The sequence below is a fragment of the Salvia splendens genome, chromosome 22 (genome assembly GCF_004379255.2).
Source record: "Salvia splendens isolate huo1 chromosome 22, SspV2, whole genome shotgun sequence".
NCBI classification, from domain to species: domain Eukaryota; kingdom Viridiplantae; phylum Streptophyta; class Magnoliopsida; order Lamiales; family Lamiaceae; genus Salvia; species Salvia splendens.
Window position 1 is genome coordinate 802,438 of NC_056053.1, and position 19,215 is coordinate 821,652.

The 19,215-nt window shown below is 35.0% G+C and overlaps 4 protein-coding genes across 7 annotated transcripts; 2 read left to right on the forward strand and 2 right to left on the reverse strand.

The window, feature by feature from the left end:
* The first annotated feature begins 1,940 nt into the window (after positions 1-1,940).
* LOC121787998 (short-chain dehydrogenase TIC 32, chloroplastic-like) lies at positions 1,941-5,171 on the forward strand. Its single transcript, XM_042186851.1, has 8 exons — positions 1,941-2,281; positions 2,994-3,225; positions 3,359-3,438; positions 3,541-3,694; positions 3,948-4,026; positions 4,144-4,231; positions 4,324-4,370; positions 4,788-5,171. The coding sequence occupies exons 1-8, from the start codon at positions 2,077-2,079 to the stop codon at positions 5,004-5,006; spliced, it is 1,104 nt and encodes a 367-aa protein (XP_042042785.1). The 5' UTR covers positions 1,941-2,076; the 3' UTR covers positions 5,007-5,171.
* Positions 5,172-5,479: 308 nt separating this feature from the next.
* Positions 5,480-8,377, reverse strand: LOC121786052 (kinetochore protein SPC25 homolog). Of its 2 annotated transcripts, XM_042184569.1 has the most exons (8): positions 8,083-8,377; positions 7,792-7,857; positions 6,859-7,005; positions 6,442-6,555; positions 6,266-6,355; positions 6,065-6,187; positions 5,724-5,977; positions 5,480-5,546 (listed from the first exon to the last, which is right to left on the reverse strand). In XM_042184569.1, exons 1-8 carry the CDS (start codon positions 8,249-8,251, stop codon positions 5,544-5,546), a joined length of 966 nt encoding a protein of 321 aa, XP_042040503.1. In that variant the 5' UTR covers positions 8,252-8,377; the 3' UTR covers positions 5,480-5,543. The 2 variants fall into 2 exon arrangements, with proteins under 2 accessions (XP_042040503.1, XP_042040501.1); XM_042184567.1 differs by having other exon boundaries at positions 5,480-5,977.
* A 456-nt stretch (positions 8,378-8,833) lies between these two features.
* On the forward strand, positions 8,834-11,327 carry LOC121787487 (2-oxoglutarate and iron-dependent oxygenase JMJD4-like). Of its 3 annotated transcripts, none has more exons than XM_042186221.1 (8): positions 8,834-9,225; positions 9,299-9,454; positions 9,900-10,062; positions 10,181-10,298; positions 10,449-10,518; positions 10,611-10,657; positions 10,825-10,881; positions 10,978-11,327. In XM_042186221.1, exons 1-8 carry the CDS (start codon positions 9,016-9,018, stop codon positions 10,991-10,993), a joined length of 837 nt encoding a protein of 278 aa, XP_042042155.1. In that variant the 5' UTR covers positions 8,834-9,015; the 3' UTR covers positions 10,994-11,327. The 3 variants fall into 3 exon arrangements, with proteins under 3 accessions (XP_042042155.1, XP_042042154.1, XP_042042153.1); XM_042186220.1 differs by having other exon boundaries at positions 9,299-9,448; positions 10,611-10,679; XM_042186219.1 differs by having other exon boundaries at positions 8,842-9,225; positions 10,611-10,679.
* A 3,240-nt stretch (positions 11,328-14,567) lies between these two features.
* Positions 14,568-17,321, reverse strand: LOC121787396. The gene is made up of 7 exons (XM_042186105.1): positions 16,700-17,321; positions 16,517-16,603; positions 16,217-16,426; positions 15,771-15,935; positions 15,589-15,642; positions 15,359-15,505; positions 14,568-15,173 (listed from the first exon to the last, which is right to left on the reverse strand). The coding sequence occupies exons 1-7, from the start codon at positions 16,898-16,900 to the stop codon at positions 14,796-14,798; spliced, it is 1,242 nt and encodes a 413-aa protein (XP_042042039.1). The 5' UTR covers positions 16,901-17,321; the 3' UTR covers positions 14,568-14,795.
* Between the last annotated feature and the right edge of the window lie 1,894 nt (positions 17,322-19,215).

A 19,215-nucleotide genomic window follows, 5' to 3' on the forward strand; every position in this document is an offset into this window, starting at 1 on the left:
TATAGTGATTTAAAAAAATAATAAGGAAAATGAAAACTAGGAAATAAGAATGTAACTCTATCTTGTGAGTCAATATCATATTAGTATTTTATAAAAGAAAATAAACATTATTATTGATGTTTGATATTTTTTGATATAATAAAAATCAACTCAATTTACCGAAAGTAATGAGCATGAGTTCAAATAAGCAATCGACAAAGTTCTGATAAAAGTATAAACTATATAAAAAATCAATATTTTACACAGTCGTAAATAAGTTAAGGACATCAGTAAAGCCAAAATGACTAAAGCAAAAAATATTAGAACAATAAAAAATGGATAACAGAAACCACAAAGTCGACCCAACCCGACCCGACCCGACCCGACCCGACCCGTAAACTAGTACTTAGAATAGAACTCGCATATCACCTGCTGAAAAAGGAATATAAATAGAAGTTTGACCTTTCAAATGCGTTTTCATGGAAAGTGGTTGGAAAGATATCGTATAAAACGATATCCAAACACACACTGCACCTTTCCTTAATTTCGAATACTAGATTCAATTTAAAACATTTTTCTAGAAAGAAAGATTAAAAAAATGCCACAAAAGTCAAATTCCTCGTACTAGTATTCGTCCGCGAATAGGAGTCCCGTTTTCCATTTTATTCCGTCCATGAATAGGAGTCTCGGTTCACTTTTACCGTAAATAGTAATACGGTCTCCCCTTCAACTAACGCATTTCACTCACATTTCATTTAAAACTAATATATATAAGTGTGACACATATTCCACTAACTTTTTTCCACTAACTTTTCTTAACATTTCTTAAAACCCGTGCCGCCAAGGAATGAGACTCCTAATGGCGGACGGAGGGAGTACTCCGTATTAGCGAATTTTAAATAGTATTATACAAAAGTCTCCATTAGGCCATCCACATCCTTGTCTCAATACCGTCTCATCCCTTAACTATTCATGGGCCCCACTGCACTTTTTACCACATCTCTTAACTAAGAGACAGCAACTGCGACCCTCCATCTCTTAACCATCTAATCCCTTAACAATTCATTCAATTTCATTTTTTATTTTTATTTCCAACAAATTCAATTAATAAACACAAATTTCATTAAATAAAAGAAAATTACAATTTAAAATCCTAAAAAAATAAAAAAACACATAATTAAAATATTAAAAAAAATAAAAAGACATAATTTAAAATACTAGAAATTAAAAATTGCACACTTAAAAATTTAAATTTTTAATTTTTAATTTTTTTTTTCCGAAAAATCGATTTTTTTAAAAAAGAAAATTATTTATTGCGTCAACATGACGACGCCCACTCGCGGGCCGGAGAGTGGGCGTCACGCCTCGCGCCAGAGCTCACCAGCTTCATCGAGGCAGAGGGACACGCGACGCGACGGGAGGAGGGCTGCATCACTATCTCGATGCTGGCTCGTCTCGCCGAGACGAGTCCGAGCCCGCATCGAAATGGCGATGCGGATGCTCTTACCAAATCAAATTATCAAGGAAAAAGATTTTCAAAATCTCAAGCTCAGTGAAGGTAAAGAACATAACTGAACACAACTCTGAAAATTGAAGCGAAGCTACAATACCATGAAGTCGGCTATAACTCTAAAAATCAAATTTAATAGAAATTTTCGGCCCTAATAAGCCGGCGCCAGTAGAGTTGATCAACCCCGACCCCACTTAAATCCTCTATTGCAGTAAATAGTAATGAAAACCTAGCATTAAGGGGTTGAACAAAACATCATCTGGAACAGTAAAATGTGCCCCAAGACAATAATCTCTAACAGCCCACCAAAAGCACAAAAATAAAAGGCAGACAACAATCATGAAAGACTAAGAAAAAACTGCCCTCAACAGTAGACTCTCACAATTACATGTTCCCATAAATCATCCAACTAGTCAATGGACCACCTAATTTTGCATCAATATATCTAACTATATATTTCCTCACTCTCTAGCCATCCCAACTCACAAAAAATTTAATTAAAAAAATTGGTTTTTTTGCAACGTATGTCACACGTTTGAGTAATGGACACGTGCTAGAGAGGGTGCATGGAATGTTGATGAAATTTGATGTCTTTTATATATATATGGATTTCAACAATAGTTAGAATATTGGAGTTGAAAGTAGAGAATCTGAGCCCTGAAATGAAGGCTACATTGAAATATTTGGCTGGAATTGCTGGACCAAGTGGCTATGGCTCCAAAACTACTGCTCAACAAATTTCTGAGGATTCAATGCCTTCTTCTCATAATAATCTCACTGCAATTGTCACTGGTCAGCCCCTCCCTCTCTCTCTCTCTCTTGCATGAGTTTTAAGGTATTTCTGTGTGGACCTGTTCATGGATAGATTATGTGATCTACTGACACAAAAAGGGGATATGGAAAAGGTGGTTAATTTGATTAATTCTTGCCAAGAATCACGTGTTTTTTTAAAGAAAAGATGATTTTTTTAATGTTTTGGTGATTCTCACCAATAAGTTTGGTAAATCAATAATGTGTTAGATCCCAAGATTCAAGAAGTATATATATGTATAGTGTCATTCTGTTTCTACTGTAATTAACAGGATCATTATTTATTGCATGTCATGAAAATATACTGTTTCTCACAATAAAAATGCAATCTTGAGATGGTTCAAGAGAGATATATAATTAGTGCTTTAAATAATTTTGATTTCAAAAAAATGCATTAGCTCCCAAGATTCCAATGAAGTTGTTTCATGAACAAAAATATCATAAACTCCTGGCAAGAAAAATGCAATCTTGAGATAAATTTAGAAAGGTAATGTTTTTAAATTTTGATTTCAAGAAAATGCATTAGATTAGCTCCCAAGATTCCATTCCAAGAAGCTGTTTTTGGCAATAGATAATTTCTGCATGTCATAACAAAATTATCATTAATTCCCAACAAGAAAAATGCAATCTTGAGAGAGCCCAAGTCATTAAAATGATGGATTTCATGTTTTATCTGTGTTGTTTGATGAATTAGGCGCGACGTCGGGGATCGGTCTAGAGACAGCAAGAGTGCTGGCCAAGAGAGGAGTGAGAGTGGTGATGCCAGCAAGGGATTTGAGCAAAGCAGAAAGAGTGAAGGAAAGCATACAAAAAGAGAGCCCACAAGCTGAGATTATCATTTTGGAGATTGATTTGAGCTCATTTGGATCTATTCAGAGATTTTGTTCTGAGTTTCTATCATTAGGATTGCCTCTACACATTCTCATGTAATTAATCTTTTTTATTTTCTGTTGTTTGTCTACTTTTGTTATTGGCTTTTCTTGATGGTGGTCTTTTTTTTTGTGATGGGCATTATTGAAAAGAGGGTGATGATAAATTTATTTATTTATTTTGTTGCAGAAACAATGCTGGCAAATATTCTCAGAAGTTGGAGTTTTCTGAGGACAAAATTGAGCTTACCTTTGCCACAAATTATTTAGGTAATATGTAGTCTTTTTTGCTCCTTTTTTTTCAGATTTGTTATAATTAATTAAGAAAGATGTAAAAGCAACAGTATTGAAATTTTACTTTGTATTTGGAAGGTCATTTTCTGCTGACAGAAATGCTACTTGGGAAAATGGTGGAGACAGCAGCAGAATCTTGCATTGAGGGGAGAATAGTGAATGTCTCATCTGTGATTCACAATTGGGTCAATCCCAAGCACTTTAGCTTCATGAAATTGCTCAATCCAAAAAGGTAAATAAATATATTTACGGTGTGGTGTTTAGTTTGATGAATTAGATTAAGATTAAATTTACTATTATTATTCGATTAGATAAATATGGCTCAATACTTAAATCCAGGACAATGCCATATACTGATTACTCTTGGTCTTCATAGTGACGATTAATATCGGGTATTCTTGGGCCAATTCAATCTCGATAATTTTGAGACAAGTTAATTTTGAGCAATTGAACATCCTCATAAGCTACACTATTGTTTCATGCAGCTACAACGGGACTAAAGCTTATGCTCAATCAAAACTAGCCAACATACTACATGCCAAGGAACTATCAAGACAGCTCAAGGTACAACACTCACCAAAAAAATTACATTTTGATGGAACTTGCTTACATAACAGAGTAGTTCTGTGTGACCCAATTTGTATTTTCTTTTTAAAATTTATTTATTTTCGGAATCTTTAGGCCAAAAAAGCAAATGTGACTATCAATGCTGTCCATCCTGGGATAATCAAGACTGGAATTACCAGAGACTACAGAGGCTTTCTTACAGGCATGCAAAATATTATTATTTTAGGATTTGATCTTTCTTTTTGTGTGTCCAAACTAAACTTTACTGTCTCCTGATTGGAATATTTTCCCCAGATTCTCTCTATTTTGTGGCATCAAAATTGCTCAAGTCAACATCACAGGTAATTTTGTAATTTTGTCTTGGTGAAAATTAGAAGGTATTTATATTTGATTCCCTTAAATATTCTTATCACTTAACCTATCTTGATATGCTACCTCGTCCAATCCAACCGAATTTAATCTTTAATAAAATATTCATTTTTCTTTTATCTTCATACACCAAGAGTATTGCTGATGTGCACACAAATCTTATCAATCCTAAAGCTTTTTTGCCCCTTCACTTTATTGTCTCAAAATTCGGAACTCGGAATATTAGAATATATGCATCGTACCAAAACAAATTTATGCGTATGTCCTTAATTTTTATGGAATAGGATATTTTACCCATTACAACATTTCTTTCGCTCAAGATTCTTGTTTTTTGGTGCTCGTTAAAGTCATTCAAAGTAAACGTCCCCTAAATGTATCTCATGGTGCAGGGGGCGGCCACGACGTGCTACGTTGCATTGAGCCCGCAAGTTGAAGGCATGAGCGGCAAGTATTTCGCAGACTGCAACGAGAGCCATTGCTCAGCGCTGGCCAATGATGAGAGCAATGGGAGGAAGCTATGGAAGCAGACGCGTGCGCTCATGCATAGGAGATTCCTTCTCCCAGTGGGAAAATGTGGTGAAGAAGGAGAAGAAGCCTCTACAAATTGATCTTAATTATTACATAATCTTTTTAGGCATGTAAATAATACAAGCACTCTTTAGCTTTAGATTTCAATATTTCCATTCTTGTGGTGATGATAAATATTTGTTTAACAATAATAAATGTATTTTGTTGATCTGAAATTCGAACAACAACATTTTTTTCCCCTTTTATCCCCTTTAATTTGCACTATTCAGTGTTTCCACTTCAAACATTTGTAAGATTAAAATACTTATGAACAATATAGAACGAAGTCAATAGTACTATATAGCAAATTTACTTCATTCAAACATTTGCACTATCTCTATGGGACGGAGGGAGTAATTAGAACATATGTATCATGCATCCAAATGTTTGCGCCTCTCTACAAATTAGATGGGCGCACAAGGTGCGTCAGTTAACAGTGGTCATCACTAAGTGTGAAAGTTTACGTGACACGTGAATAGCATAATAGGTATAGTTTGTGGACTACTATTGCGAATGCCCTTAAGAGTGTACATGTGTCACTTAATCACATTTCCATAGTCAGAATCAAAGCAAGGACTTCACTGCAAGTACAGAAGATCGAAGAGTAGAGTTGAAATTGGTCAGAATCAGAACTGTAAAAGTTCAATATAACTATAGAACAAGAAGTTACAAGACATGTGAAGAACCAGATCATCATTGCATATCGAGAAACCAACACAGTAGAACTGCATACGTTACACGTTCTGCAGGTGAGTTACCTTCAGGCGTGAGGAACGACGAACGGAAGAAGCAGAGTTGGTAGACTGAACCTGATTTCCCTTGCCAACATTTCTCGGAATGCTATTAGATTGAGCAGATTGCAGTCCCTTCTCTGGGGTAGATTCATGTCTGTGATCAGTAGAAAACGAAGCTACAGGAGCAGAAGTGGTAATTACTGAAGAATCTTGATCAAGAGACGAGCTATGCATGGAAATCCCTGGATAGTCGTTATATATCTTCTTAGAAACATGACCTGCCAAAGACGAAAGAGATGTATATAGCACAATTCTTTATCAGATCCCTATACACGAAATGAATGAAAGATACAAAGACGTAGTACCCTGTGCTGCAGCTTGTTGAAATTTCTCTCTCATGGTTCTCACGAACTTGAATAGTCCATTGCTTTTATTTAACTCATTCACTAGCTCTTTTGTCCCACTCAGATATGGATCACACTTGAGCACTAAAGAGAAACTCCAAAAACAAAATGATAAATTGTTGTTCGAAGAGATAAAAAAAATGGAAAACATTTGTTACTTACAACTATAGGTCTCGTTCTCATGACGAATGATAAAGGAGTACTCTTCATTCGGGTTCTCTGGTCTAATATTTGTGAATATGAATTTTACACCTAGGAGAAAGAAAATGGGTGAGAAATACCATATTGATGAAAATGATGTAAGATAAGAGCTTCAGCAGGTCCCGGGAGTTCTTTACCATGTCCGCATTCAATACGGAAACCAAGGACCCTTTTGTACCAAGAAATAGCCTCCTCTATTTGTTCATTGTATCCCCCCTTCTGACCAGACTTTTCCTTGCATATTGTCAATGCTATTCTCCAAAAGAAAATGCAGATATGCAGTCAGCTTAAAAAAAGAGTAATTATTAATACTCCATTTTGGTATTCATGGATGGCTGCATTTTCAGATTTTCATATACTCAATTCCTATGTAATCCAATCGATACATTTTTCTTTACACTTAGTTTTTCATAATTTCATTTGCCTAATCGGAGAACGGAAATGTACACTTCCTAAAGATAACATCAGCTGATAAGCCAATTTTTCAAGCATAATGGTGTAATACTTCTGTAAGAAAACAATTCAAGTCAGAGTAATAGAAAGTGAGAACACACCTTCAGACTGATGAGATATAATAGCAGCATATTCATCTTTTCTTTCCCTCTGATCTTTCACAAGTCCTTTCAATTCCTCTACTCTAGCTTTCATATCAGATAAAGATTCCATGATCGTCATCCTCTTTGCCTCTCTCCGAGTCTTCACTACAATTGTGGAAACAAAAATAAAAGATTAGCACAGGCACTCAAACAAACTAGCAGATAAACATTTTTTCTTGTCGGCATTAACTAACATCATCCACAGCTAATGTGGTTAATAATTCAAAACCATCTGTTGGTTCTTCGACATGTTAGTGTATCATGAGACAAAATTGTTGCTTCCTTGAAATTTGCATAAAAACAAATACCCCTGTCTATCTGGGAAAAGGTACAAAAAACATATCGTTAAGTGGATCGGGTAATATTTGTTTCCAAATGCACAAACTAAATTTGTTGGCAGAATGTCACTTTTGAAGTTAATGCCTCACAAGATATCCTTTGACATGACATGGTTTTACACTAAGCTATATTGCAAGTTGACATCAGTGGCTGTGTAGATATTTGATTTGATGAAGAAACATTCCAACCCTATCAGCAAACTGGCTGGCTAAGAGACATTAGTCTACGTGATGAAGGTAAATTAAACGAAAAGAATATGCTTTATTCCCTGAACTCAGCAATTCAAACATGCAGTTTTAGCGTAGAAACTAACTCTACCTTAATCAATAACTATCTACGGAGCCTAGCCGGTCAACGACACAGTTCTTTGCATATTAGTTGCTCCAAAATCTGCTCTTGAACAACACTATAAACCTATCTATCACTAAGCCACTGCAAGATTGAATCTTTTCAGCATAAAATCCTATTCAAAAATACAAATTTATTGAAAAAGTTAAAGAAAACTGAACATTTTCTACATCCAAAATCATAAATAGAGAAAATGAGCAATACCAGCAAGCGATTTCACAAGAGCATCCTCAGCTTCTCTCAGTTCCCCTTTTAGCTTTCCCAATTTCTCTGCCACAGCCAACAGAACCACCAAATTCAACAATAATTCCAACTAAAAACTCCACAATAGCCCCAAATCACTGAATTCCATACTCAAAATTTGAAAATCATTACTTGCTCGTTGCCCTAACCAAAGATAGAATCCTCTAAACCAAGATTGAAGACATAAATCAGCAAATTAAACCCTAAATCCGATTTTTTACACACACACACACACAAACATATAGCAATTGCCTTGAAGCTGAATGGTGTTTTGGGCTCGGGACTTGGCTGAATCGAAAAGCTGGCGATAAGAGACGAGCGCAGTGTCGACTCTCCGCTGCTGAATTGGAATTTCGCGTTCACACACTAATCGCCCCTCCGCCATTTGTGTTAGCACAATGCTCTCCCCGGAGCTCTGCATCTTGACTGTCTGTAAATCGCTGGTGAGAGTGAGGCTGGAGAGAGAGAGAGAGAGACTATATTAGCCCGCCATTTTCTTTTGTTTTTGAACATGGAAATCATTAAAGTGGTTTTTGAAGGATTTTTACATTTCCTTCTTCATTCTTCATTAAATATATACATAGATATAGTAATAATTTAATCAAGATTTGGTTACATAAGCAAAATCATATAATTTGGTTGAATTCTGATTTATTTATCACGTAATTTTTAATGATAAACTTCAAAATTTGAAAAATTTGCATTAGGCTCCCGACGATATTTTTCAAGCAATATCTAAGAGAAAATTAAATTTATAAGTTAATCGATAATCAATCCGTTTCGGTTCAATTGTATATTTAAATAGGTAACCAATTTAAACGAATCATTAGTCCTAGATATTTCCATATTGTTTGAGATGAGAATATGCAATAATTCAAATCAAAGTTTTGGATTTGTACAAATATGTGCACTTTATTTAATACAACTATGATTATATTGTTATTTTATCTTACACTTATTTTGTGAAGTTTTGTATTCATATTATAAACTATTTTCATAATATTTCCCTTCTTTTTTCAAATTTGGAATATCGATTTTTAATGAATTTTTATTGATTGAAATTATTAATCGGTCAAGTTTTGATCTCTCAACTAAAGTCGTCAATCGAAAACAGTTTGAAACCGAAACACGATTACCGCTTCTCTGAATTGCCTGCAGTACTACGCCGGCATACAGAGAGAGGGGATGGGTCTCAAAATCGGAGGGGAAGTGGAGAAGGTGAACGGGAAGGAGCTGACCTACGCCGAATTTGTCGAAAAATATCTCGACAGAAACCAGCCGATAATCCTAACCGGGCTCACCGATGATTGGCGGGCCTGCAGAGACTGGGTTTCCGGCGACGGCAAGCCCAATCTCCGGTTTTTCTCCGACCAATTCGGCAGCTCCAGAGTTCAGGTTACTCTCAGTATTGATGCTTTTCGGGAAATTGATTGATAACGCTTCTGATTGCTCGCCCTAATTTCTCCAGGTTGCGGATTGTGCTACGAGGGAATTCTCTGATCAAAAGAGGTTGGAAATGTCGGTTTCCGAATTCATCCAGCTTTGGATCAGTAGCTCGAGCTCTGATAATGGCGCCGCTGATGGAAAGCCGTTGCTGTATTTGAAGGATTGGCATTTTGTAAGGGTGTGTTTTTTTACTCAATATCGTTTTTTTGATTACTTGTTTGATCCTTCTCCGGTTACTGATAAAGGAAGATTTTTTTGAATGCTGGTGGTAAGTAAAAGTAGTTCTTAATCATTTCTAATGATGGTTGTATTTGTTTTAGTTAAGCATCCGTTTGCTTCATGATTGATATGATACATGATTGAGTACACTTTTTGTCGTTCCTATTGTAGTAAGCAGTTGATTCGCGGCCCCTTAATAACTAAAACAAATGGAAAAGGAGAAGTATAAGTTTTTCTTTTACTCTTCTTCCTTTTTCCAGGTCTAAGGGTAAGGCATCTATGCGTGGAATCTTCGATATTTTTCGCTCATGGTACTTATGCTTAAGTTTTCTAACTAATGTCATGGTGCTATTTCACTACATATAGAAATTTCCTCTTCTATCTTGCTAATTGGAAATTTGCAGGAGTACCCGGATTATGTTGCCTATAGCACACCTGTTTTTTTCCTCGATGATTGGCTGAATCTATATCTTGATAAACATCATATGCATGTTGATCCTGAGAGTTACCAAGAAAGGAATGAAGTGAATTGCTCTGACTATCGTTTCGTGTATATGGGAGCAAAAGGTTTGAGTTACTTATTTTTGTTTCTCAGGATTGTGATATCATCTATCTGTCTCCAAACTTCGCCATATGTCATATTGTCATGAGTTGGGGAAAAGGTGAAACTTTGTTTCAATTGCAGGTACATGGACTCCCCTTCATGCCGATGTGTTCAGATCATATAGTTGGTCAGCAAACGTATGCGGCAGGAAACAGTGGTATTTTCTGTCTCCGAGTCAACATCACCTTGTGTTCGACAGGTGAGGATGAACATTGTTTCATTTTTATATAGTCGTGGAGCATCGTTTGCTTAAGAATAAAGCGCTCTCAGTCCAAATAATCCGTAATGATACTAAAATAATTAGCTAATGGCTATTTTCTCAAATATATTATCACTTTTTTTTATTCAGATATATGAAGTCTTCTGTCTATAATATCTTTGAAGATGTTTGCAAATCAAAGTACCCCAAATTTGAAGAGGTAAGTTGTAAACCAATTTTCATTCTTACCACCCCTCTAGTGTTTTTCATGGCTGTCTTGTTAAATTCTTTATTTTATGTTTTGTTTTCCAGGCAGTCTGGTTGGAATGCACTCAGGAACGACATGAAATTATCTTCTGGTACCATCAAGTTCATAATCTGGTATTCAATTGAAGCTTTGAGTTATATTGTCTGTTCCTCATAAGAATCTTCCCACCATTGAAAATACACGAGCTGTCAATGAACTACGTAATTTTTCTATTTTTCCCTTAAATATAAATAAGCTGACATGGGTCATGGTTTTCAGGAGGATACTATATCAATCAATCACAACTGGTTCAATGGTTACAACATTTCTTGGGTGGTAAGAATGTTATTCATAAGTAATGTGTGTAAAAAACCTTAGTATATCTCATACGTTTGGGCTACTCTTATGATCTATTTCCTTGTCACTCGCCAGTGGGATTTGCTTTTGAGAGAATATCACGAGGCTGCTGGATACATTGAAGACCTCAAGGAATGCGATGAGTTTGAGGAGCTTTGTCACAGAAATCTCGCAGCTAATGCATGTATATTCTTCCGAAACAATACATATCTTTTATAAATGGCATAATCAATTATCGCTGTCCGGTTTATCTCAACCGATGCCTACAGCTCTACTACTACTAGGGAAGCCAATGTGTTGAGATTCCTGATTTTTTTTCGAATCCCATTGCTACTTGAGTTTATCACTGCTGAGATCAGTGATGATTGCTAGTTACAAGTATTACGTTACGAATGGGAATTGGCACGAATTCTAAAATTGCTACATACATTTTGCGCGTTTATTCTCTACTGTTTCGAGATATATGGATCTTAGTGATAATTAGTCTAATGGTGGGCAGTAATATGTGTGATATTTTTTTTTATCTTATCTCATAAAATGGCAAAATTTTGTTCTTGTAAGAATGGATTTTAGAGATTTTTTCATATTCTTGATTTGGTTTGCATTAGCCAATGTTGTCATGCTCTACCAAATAACAAGTTCCAAGTGATTCATCAACCTGAGTTCATCTGAAGCTTCGCGTTCTTTCCTTTTCAACCTTAAAAACATCAAATGCATTACTCTGAAGATGAAATCTGAAGCCGAATGGCAAAATTGGGGTATTGCTGCTACCGATCTTGCAGAAACTATTGAAGAACAGTCATTCATGGACTTCTGTGATTCTTTAGAAAGAACTTGTAGCATGATTTATAACCATAGTGGAATCGATTTCAGTCCATTTCGAACTCTTTTGGATCACGAGCAAACCAGTGTTCTTTACCCTCACGGTTCTCACATCCGTAATCTAGATGACCTAATTACATTTCTCGACCATGCCTTCAAACTAGTAGGAAGCGAAAGTTGATGAATATGTTCCTATAACTTCTACTCGTTGATTCTGACCATTGCTGTCGTGGAAGAGCCTCGGTTCGAGAAAAGTTCAAGATCTATCATCACTCTTCTCTCACCTTATGACGCCCATCACGGTTTATAGTAAATGCAGGTGAGAAATTTAGAAAGGCACTGCACAATATTTATTGGGAATCAGCTTCATTGGTTTGATCATCAGCTGCATCCAAACAGTGTTAAATTGTTCTAATTCATGATCCATTTTTTACTGTGGCATAGTATTTCCTAATTTGCATTATTGATATTTCTGCTTCAACATAAATATGGACCTTCTTGTATTATTGCCGTTTATTTGAAGCAATGACATAATAAGAAATTTGTGGTATAGCTCAAGAAAAGTCGATATTCGACTATTCGCTGAGATTATCTTCTACATGAAATCTGGACAAGGCTAGCTGTGGGTTGGCATGGAATATTTAGCAGATAAGAGGAAATGTAAGTAGTGAATTGTAGACAATTGGATGGTTGTCCAAATTTATGCTTGTAGTAAATATTTATCACTTCTTGCTTTTGGTTTGTACTGGAATATATGTGTTCTCAACCTCACTGAAAAAGATTTTATTTTTATTGGCTGTGAAATTTATTTCTTACTGTTTTTCACTGCCTGTATTTACTGAGTGGCAGCTCAAACTGTTGGGAGAAATTCAAGTACATAAATTGACGAGTGGTTATCATTTTTAATGCATTTCTTTGACTATCTGTTAAAGCACATGTCCCAAGCCAAACATCTGAAGATTCTTGATTTTCTACTGCTAATGGAAATTCTTGGTCCATTTACCATTATGACACCAAAGTATTAAGTAGGTGGAATGGTTAAGATTTAGATCTCAACTCATATTTCAGTGGTATATTTGTCATAAAAAATTAGTATGATTGTTTGAACGAGTGTTCGTTTTATAGTTTATTTACATACAATGCGGAAGGAGTGAGATTGGTTCGGATTAGATATGAACTCATGCTTTCAGTGGCATATTTGTAATTTCAATTCGGACTCATCTCATGATAAAAAATGGTCTCAGGACATGATCCCTAGTAGCATATGATTGTTCGAACAAGTGATTCATAGCTTATTTACATACAAACACATTCGTGTGAGCCGGGGAATGCAAGAGCGAGACGGGCCTATATTTGATTACGAACTCATATTTCTAGTGGCATATTTGTAATTTCAGTTACGACTCGTCACACGGTAAGACAATCGCGAACTTGATCAACATTGGAGAGAGAGCTCCAGCAGATGCAGTCCTTATTAATTATTGGACTATTTAATTCTATTTTAACCACATATAATAGCATTATATTTGATATATGATCGTTATCATGTTGACATAACTGTCAACATGATTGTGATCGTTGTTATAGAGCGCTACTAATAATGGTTGACATAATATGGTCGTGACCTCTGATACCAAGTGCTACTAATCATGGTTGACATAATGTAATCTTGACCGTTTTAACCATGGTTAAGCCATCAATTCAAACCGTCCAATCCATTTTCACTGGGGAGGCAAATTAGGAAAAAAAATTACTGAACAATAAACCAATCCAAACTGATATATTAAGACAAGACAACCCTCAATTTCAAGAAACTTGACACTGATCTTCATGGTCTTGCTTGTAATATATGCCAAAATATTAATTTCATAATCATAATATTACCTAATCATTTCTCGAAAAAACCCAGTTTCTTGGTCCCAGCATTTCTGCATGTTTTATTAAATCGATTATTGAGTTGACTGAGATTTATTGATTTTTATAATATAAACATACAAACAAACCAAACTGCATCGGTGGCCTAACTGAGATACACTTATTGTTTTTATTTGCTTCTATTTTTGTCTGATTGAAAAAACCACTGTCTCAAAGCTGGTTTGTATAATATAGATAATTTTGCATAAAAAATCTAAATCTTGAGTTCTGCCAAATATGGTTTTCATGGCGCATTCCACGCATTTCCCACATGCAAATCCATGCTAATTTTTTCTTATATTTTGACTAAAAAAATCTAGTCATAATTAAGTCTTTTTATTGTTAAACTAAAATGGAAAAAGAAAAGTCTTTTCCTATCATGCAATGTTTTCAACTACATTTATTTTCGACTAATTTAGTGAGACAGGTTCAATTTTCAATGGAACAGTAGTCAATCACTGTGTATCTTGACACTTGCAACCTCTTATATTCATTTATTGTTTTTGGGAGGGGATGATTCTTCCTCTACTTCATTTTTCGATGTCTCACTTTAATATTTTATGTTTTTATTTTGTCATTTTTCTTCAATATTAAATTTATTTTGTCATTTTTCTCCAATTAGCTAGCCTATAACTATTTGTTACTAGTAATTAACACACATGCCACAACCTTTTGTAGAGTACTATCTTGTGAAATTGAGGAAGTATTAATATTTTAATTTAATAATTCATTATTCTAGCTATTATGAGTGAATATAATTTTTTAACAACCAATTTTAAGTAGTAAATGTTAAACATTTATTATTACTATTATATTATAAAATAATATTTTATATTTATATAGACACAAAAAAAGGTTGGGATAGAGGATTAGTAAACAAATCCCTTTACTCCCTTTTGAAGAAGTAAGGGGAAAAACAAGAAAAAAAATACAAAATCTTCTATTTCATCATCTCCTCTTAACTAAAAAACATTTACATGAAGTCTTCACTGGGGGAACTTGCAACATGTTAGAATCTCACAAAGAATCAAAACCAAAAAAAAAAAAAAAAAACCAAAACACCAAAATGTTGGCTATCTTATCTCTACATGGCTATATAACAACATCATGATCAATGATCATCATTTTCTTGATTCTTCTTCCCATTGATTATTAATTCATGGACACCTACCATTCCTCCCTGGCCCTCCATAGTAAAAATAATTCCCCCAAGCATTGTTCTTCCCAGCTCTAATATCATAGCAACTTGGATGATCAGCCAAAAGGTGCAGATTATTCAGAGGGATCAAACTATTGTCCCAATCCACCACTTGCAAGTTTCTGAAATATGAGGCCTTCCCAAACCCCTCATCAGCAAAATGGCCACTCCCCATCTGCGTCGACGTGTGGGCACCCGTTGATCTGCTGTTCACTATCTCCCCACCAAACTGGATCATGCTGGCATGCCTTTGTAGATGGCTGAACAGGAATGAAGGCCAGTAGCCGACTAGTAGCCCTGACCCGAACTCCAGCCACCAGTGCCCGTGCTTGGGATCCTGCACGAACGACCTTTCTTAGACGCTTTTCTATGCAGAATTAGTACTATTAACTATAATGGATTAACTATTAGGCCACCTAACTGATGTATATCAGAGGATAAACGAAGCGTTCTGTTCTTGCGTTGAGCAGGAAACGAGAGCACGATATGGTAAACATAACAGATCAAGAAAATGATATATACCTTCCAAACCATTAGGCCAATATCAAACTGTCTGTTCTTGTAGCTTGACCTTGGAGATATAGCTGCACCAATAGCAATCTTGTTGTTTATCTGGACAAAACCCGAGCATAGCAAGTTGTAGCAACCCGTTGCTTGGTATGCATCCGTCTGTTACACAACAACGCGTATACTTTACTAAGCGTGCGTAACTCACACATGACACAACACATGGTAGTGGAAAGAGTACTTACTGTCCAATATGTGAAGAATCTAGGATAGTTGTCACCATACAGCTCTGGACTAACCTGAGGTTTTGCAATGACTAGTTAGTACTATTGCAAGATTAGGTGAGATTATCGCGCCATTGAATGAGGCGGGAGGCGACAGATATGAGTCATAAATTTTGTGATGAATGTACAAGCAGAGCACAGACCTGCCAGCCAGCTTCAATGGTGTTGAGATCATTCCCAAATGAGCCAGAAATCACCCATAGTTGTGACAGACTGAATTCGTACTGGTCTGTCACGCGTGGTGACCACACGTTTATGCTTGCCTTTGCCCCATAGTACTCATCACCATTCACAAATGCCACAGCATGCTGCATACACACACACATACATCAATCAAACTTGAAAACCAAAAAAGATCCAATTTTTGCACATTTTCAAGAATGTACTACTAATGCACAATAACTACAAGAAAAACATAAGTGGCAATAAACAGACATAAACTTGGTGCTTTTCTTGAACTAAACCTTGTAATCAGTGATCAGTGTATCTCACCATATACAAATGCCACAGACACAAACATCAATCAAACTATACCCAAAGAAAGATAATTTTTACACAATGAACTTGGACTAATGTGATAGATGCAAACCTCATGATCACTGCTCGTTGTATCTCTGCGAACGCGCTTGATCTTTCGACCAAATCTACGAAGGGAGCTAGCCCTCAACACGTCCATCTCAGTAGTTCTTCTTATAGGAACTGTCCCAATAGGACATGATTCCCCTGCCTCCAACCAGGCCTGCAGCGTCTCCGAATCCGACTCATTTCCACCGCGCCCTTTAGGCCTCTCCGGCGGCTCCTGAGGTTAAACACATTGATTCTTGAATAAGTTGAAATCAAGATTGCTTTTTTATTGAGAAAAACAAAAGTTAGTTAGTCAGTTAGTTACCAATGGCTTCTGGCCTTTGAGCTTAGGGTGATCAAAAGCTGGCTGAAGATGAGATGGGACACAATCAATCTTATCTCCATCAAAGCTCTGCAGCATTTGGAAACATGGGAACTCTTAAAAATCAAATCTTTACAACATCAAAGCAAGAAACATTCATTTTCAAGAAAAGAGCAAGAAATTGACCTCAGTTGTCTTGACAGCAGGCTTGTTGATCTTCCTTAGATAGCTCCTTATCCTCTTCAGCCTGTTGAGCTCCTCCTGCGGCCGAAGAGTCTGGTTCCGGACTCCCGGGGAGGCCGAGAGGGAAGAGGAGGCAGAAAGGATTAAGAGGAAAGAAACAAGGGTGAAAATGATTGGGATTTTGGAATGAGAGGAAGAGGCCATTAGAGAAGAATCTTGAGTTTTGTTGTTGCTCTAACAAGGTTGTGTTTGTTGTGGTTTGTATGCATATATGCTGTTGTTGTTGTCTTGTTGTAATGTGATCACAACAACTACAACATGTTTCATTCCAATTTTTTGTCTATGGAAACTCTCTCTGCATCTATCTGTGACCATGAAAAAAAATGGCAGAATACATTCAAAGGAAAAGTTAAAAATCTGCACTCACATTTCTAAGTGACCCCATCTGACAGATGGGTGTTTCTCTCTCACACAGTGAGTGAGATTCTTGTTTCTTGAAAATGAGTTGTGAATTAGAGAACCTTCAGTGTTTGAGGGGTATTAAAATAGGGAGTAACAGGTTGTGGTCAATAAGGTTTTGTTATTTTAAAGATTTTGGGAGTTTTATAGGCTGACATCTCTAAAATATTTAATCCTAATTGTTGTGTGTGTGTGTGTGTGTGTGTTTTGAGGAGAATTCATGTGGAGATATATCTGTTGCTGTAAGTTTGTTGGTGTGAATCCTTAGCAGTAAAACTTACCACATTTGCAAACAACCAGTTCTTGCTTTCCTGTTTGAGTTTGTCTTTGCTTTGATACAAAGCATTTTCATATTTTTAAAGATTTTCTCTTTTTGCATATTCAAGATTTGCCCTTTTATATTGCATTTTGTATTTTATACAAATTGTTGTAGAAATTACATAAAATTTGAGTTTTTTTTTTTTAAATAACACTGCATTTAGATATCAAATGAGAGTGGTAAAAATGAAGCAAAAGGCAAAGAGAAGACTGAATTAAAGAGTAGTAGTACTAAATTTTGGTGGGACCATTTTCTGTATTGGGTGATTGCAAGTTTGAATTAAAGATCATACTGTAAATTAACATTAAAAAAACAAGAAAATAAATAAATGATGGACCCTATTTTCAGTAATAAATAGAGCGAAATAGTAGTTCCATAATTATATATTGATAGAATATGAAAATTAAAAAATGCTATACTTATTAAAAAAATACTCCTATTTTTTTCTCTCACCATATATTACTTATTTTATAAATTTTTACATTAAAACTCATGTTATTGACTATTAAAACTATTGATAGTACATAGAATTAAATTACTAAAATCACGCTATGTTACTTTCACAGTCTCAGAAATCACTTCAACATACTATTTTTTTTTATTTGAACGTTACATTTCAATAACTCACTATCTGAAATGAAAATTTACATACCAAATATTCATAATTCATTGTATACTCATTATATCCACTTATTTTATCTTTTCCATAGTATTTTATAAATTATTTTTAATCTTCTTTGTCCTACTTTTTGAACAAATAAACTTACACTATAAGAAATTTTATTAAAATTATTTATTTGTTAAGATTTGTGTTTCAACCTCAAAGGCCTAGTAAAATAAGACGAAATGGGTATTATTTAATTATCCACTCCAAAAATTAAATGTTAGTAAAAAAAAGATATGAAAAGTAAATAAACGTGACAAAGCATAGAAATTTCAAAGTATACTAGATTTTGAAAAAATGATGGTGATCCAGACTTCATAATTTCGTGTCCCCATTTCTGGGCGTGACGTTATGATCAATTTTATGTGATTTCATTTTCAAATTAGTTAGGTCCTTTTATTATCTACCATATTCGTATATATATTGAAAGATCCAACTCCTATATTATTAATTTAATTTGTACGTGCGCCTTCATTAATACATATCCAAATTATAATTATTGGTTGGATGGTATATCATCATTGTACTTTCATTTTAGTAGTTGAATTTTTTTGGTTGTCAAATCATAAAATGACAATAGGGATGTCATACAATAAAATTTAGGAATCATTTTCGATTAATATATAGATCGTAAATATCTATTTTAGATTCATCATTTTGTCAAATGAATTTATAAGATTGGAATTCCATGATGGGTGATTTTTTCAATTTGAAATTTTCAAAAGGAATCATAATAGTGTAATACGGTAATAAAATCATCAATTGTAATGGGAGCATTCGAATAATGTAATAAATAAAATAATTATGTAACGAGAGATTTCAAAAGTGATAAGGCCGGCTATAAATGAGCAAAATTGTGATACACAGAATATAAAGGAGCAATTTTTTTTGTTTAATAATTTCACATGTAAAACAAAATAAACCCTTTTTAGATTAACACAAAAGCTAAACAAGAAAGTATGGCAACAAATAATTTTAGTTAAAAAATAGTAAACGATTCTCCATAATGGATTGTTGAAGTGGATTAGCACTAGTTTTGTGTTTTGCAGGAGAGCCTTCATCATATAGGTTCTCTTT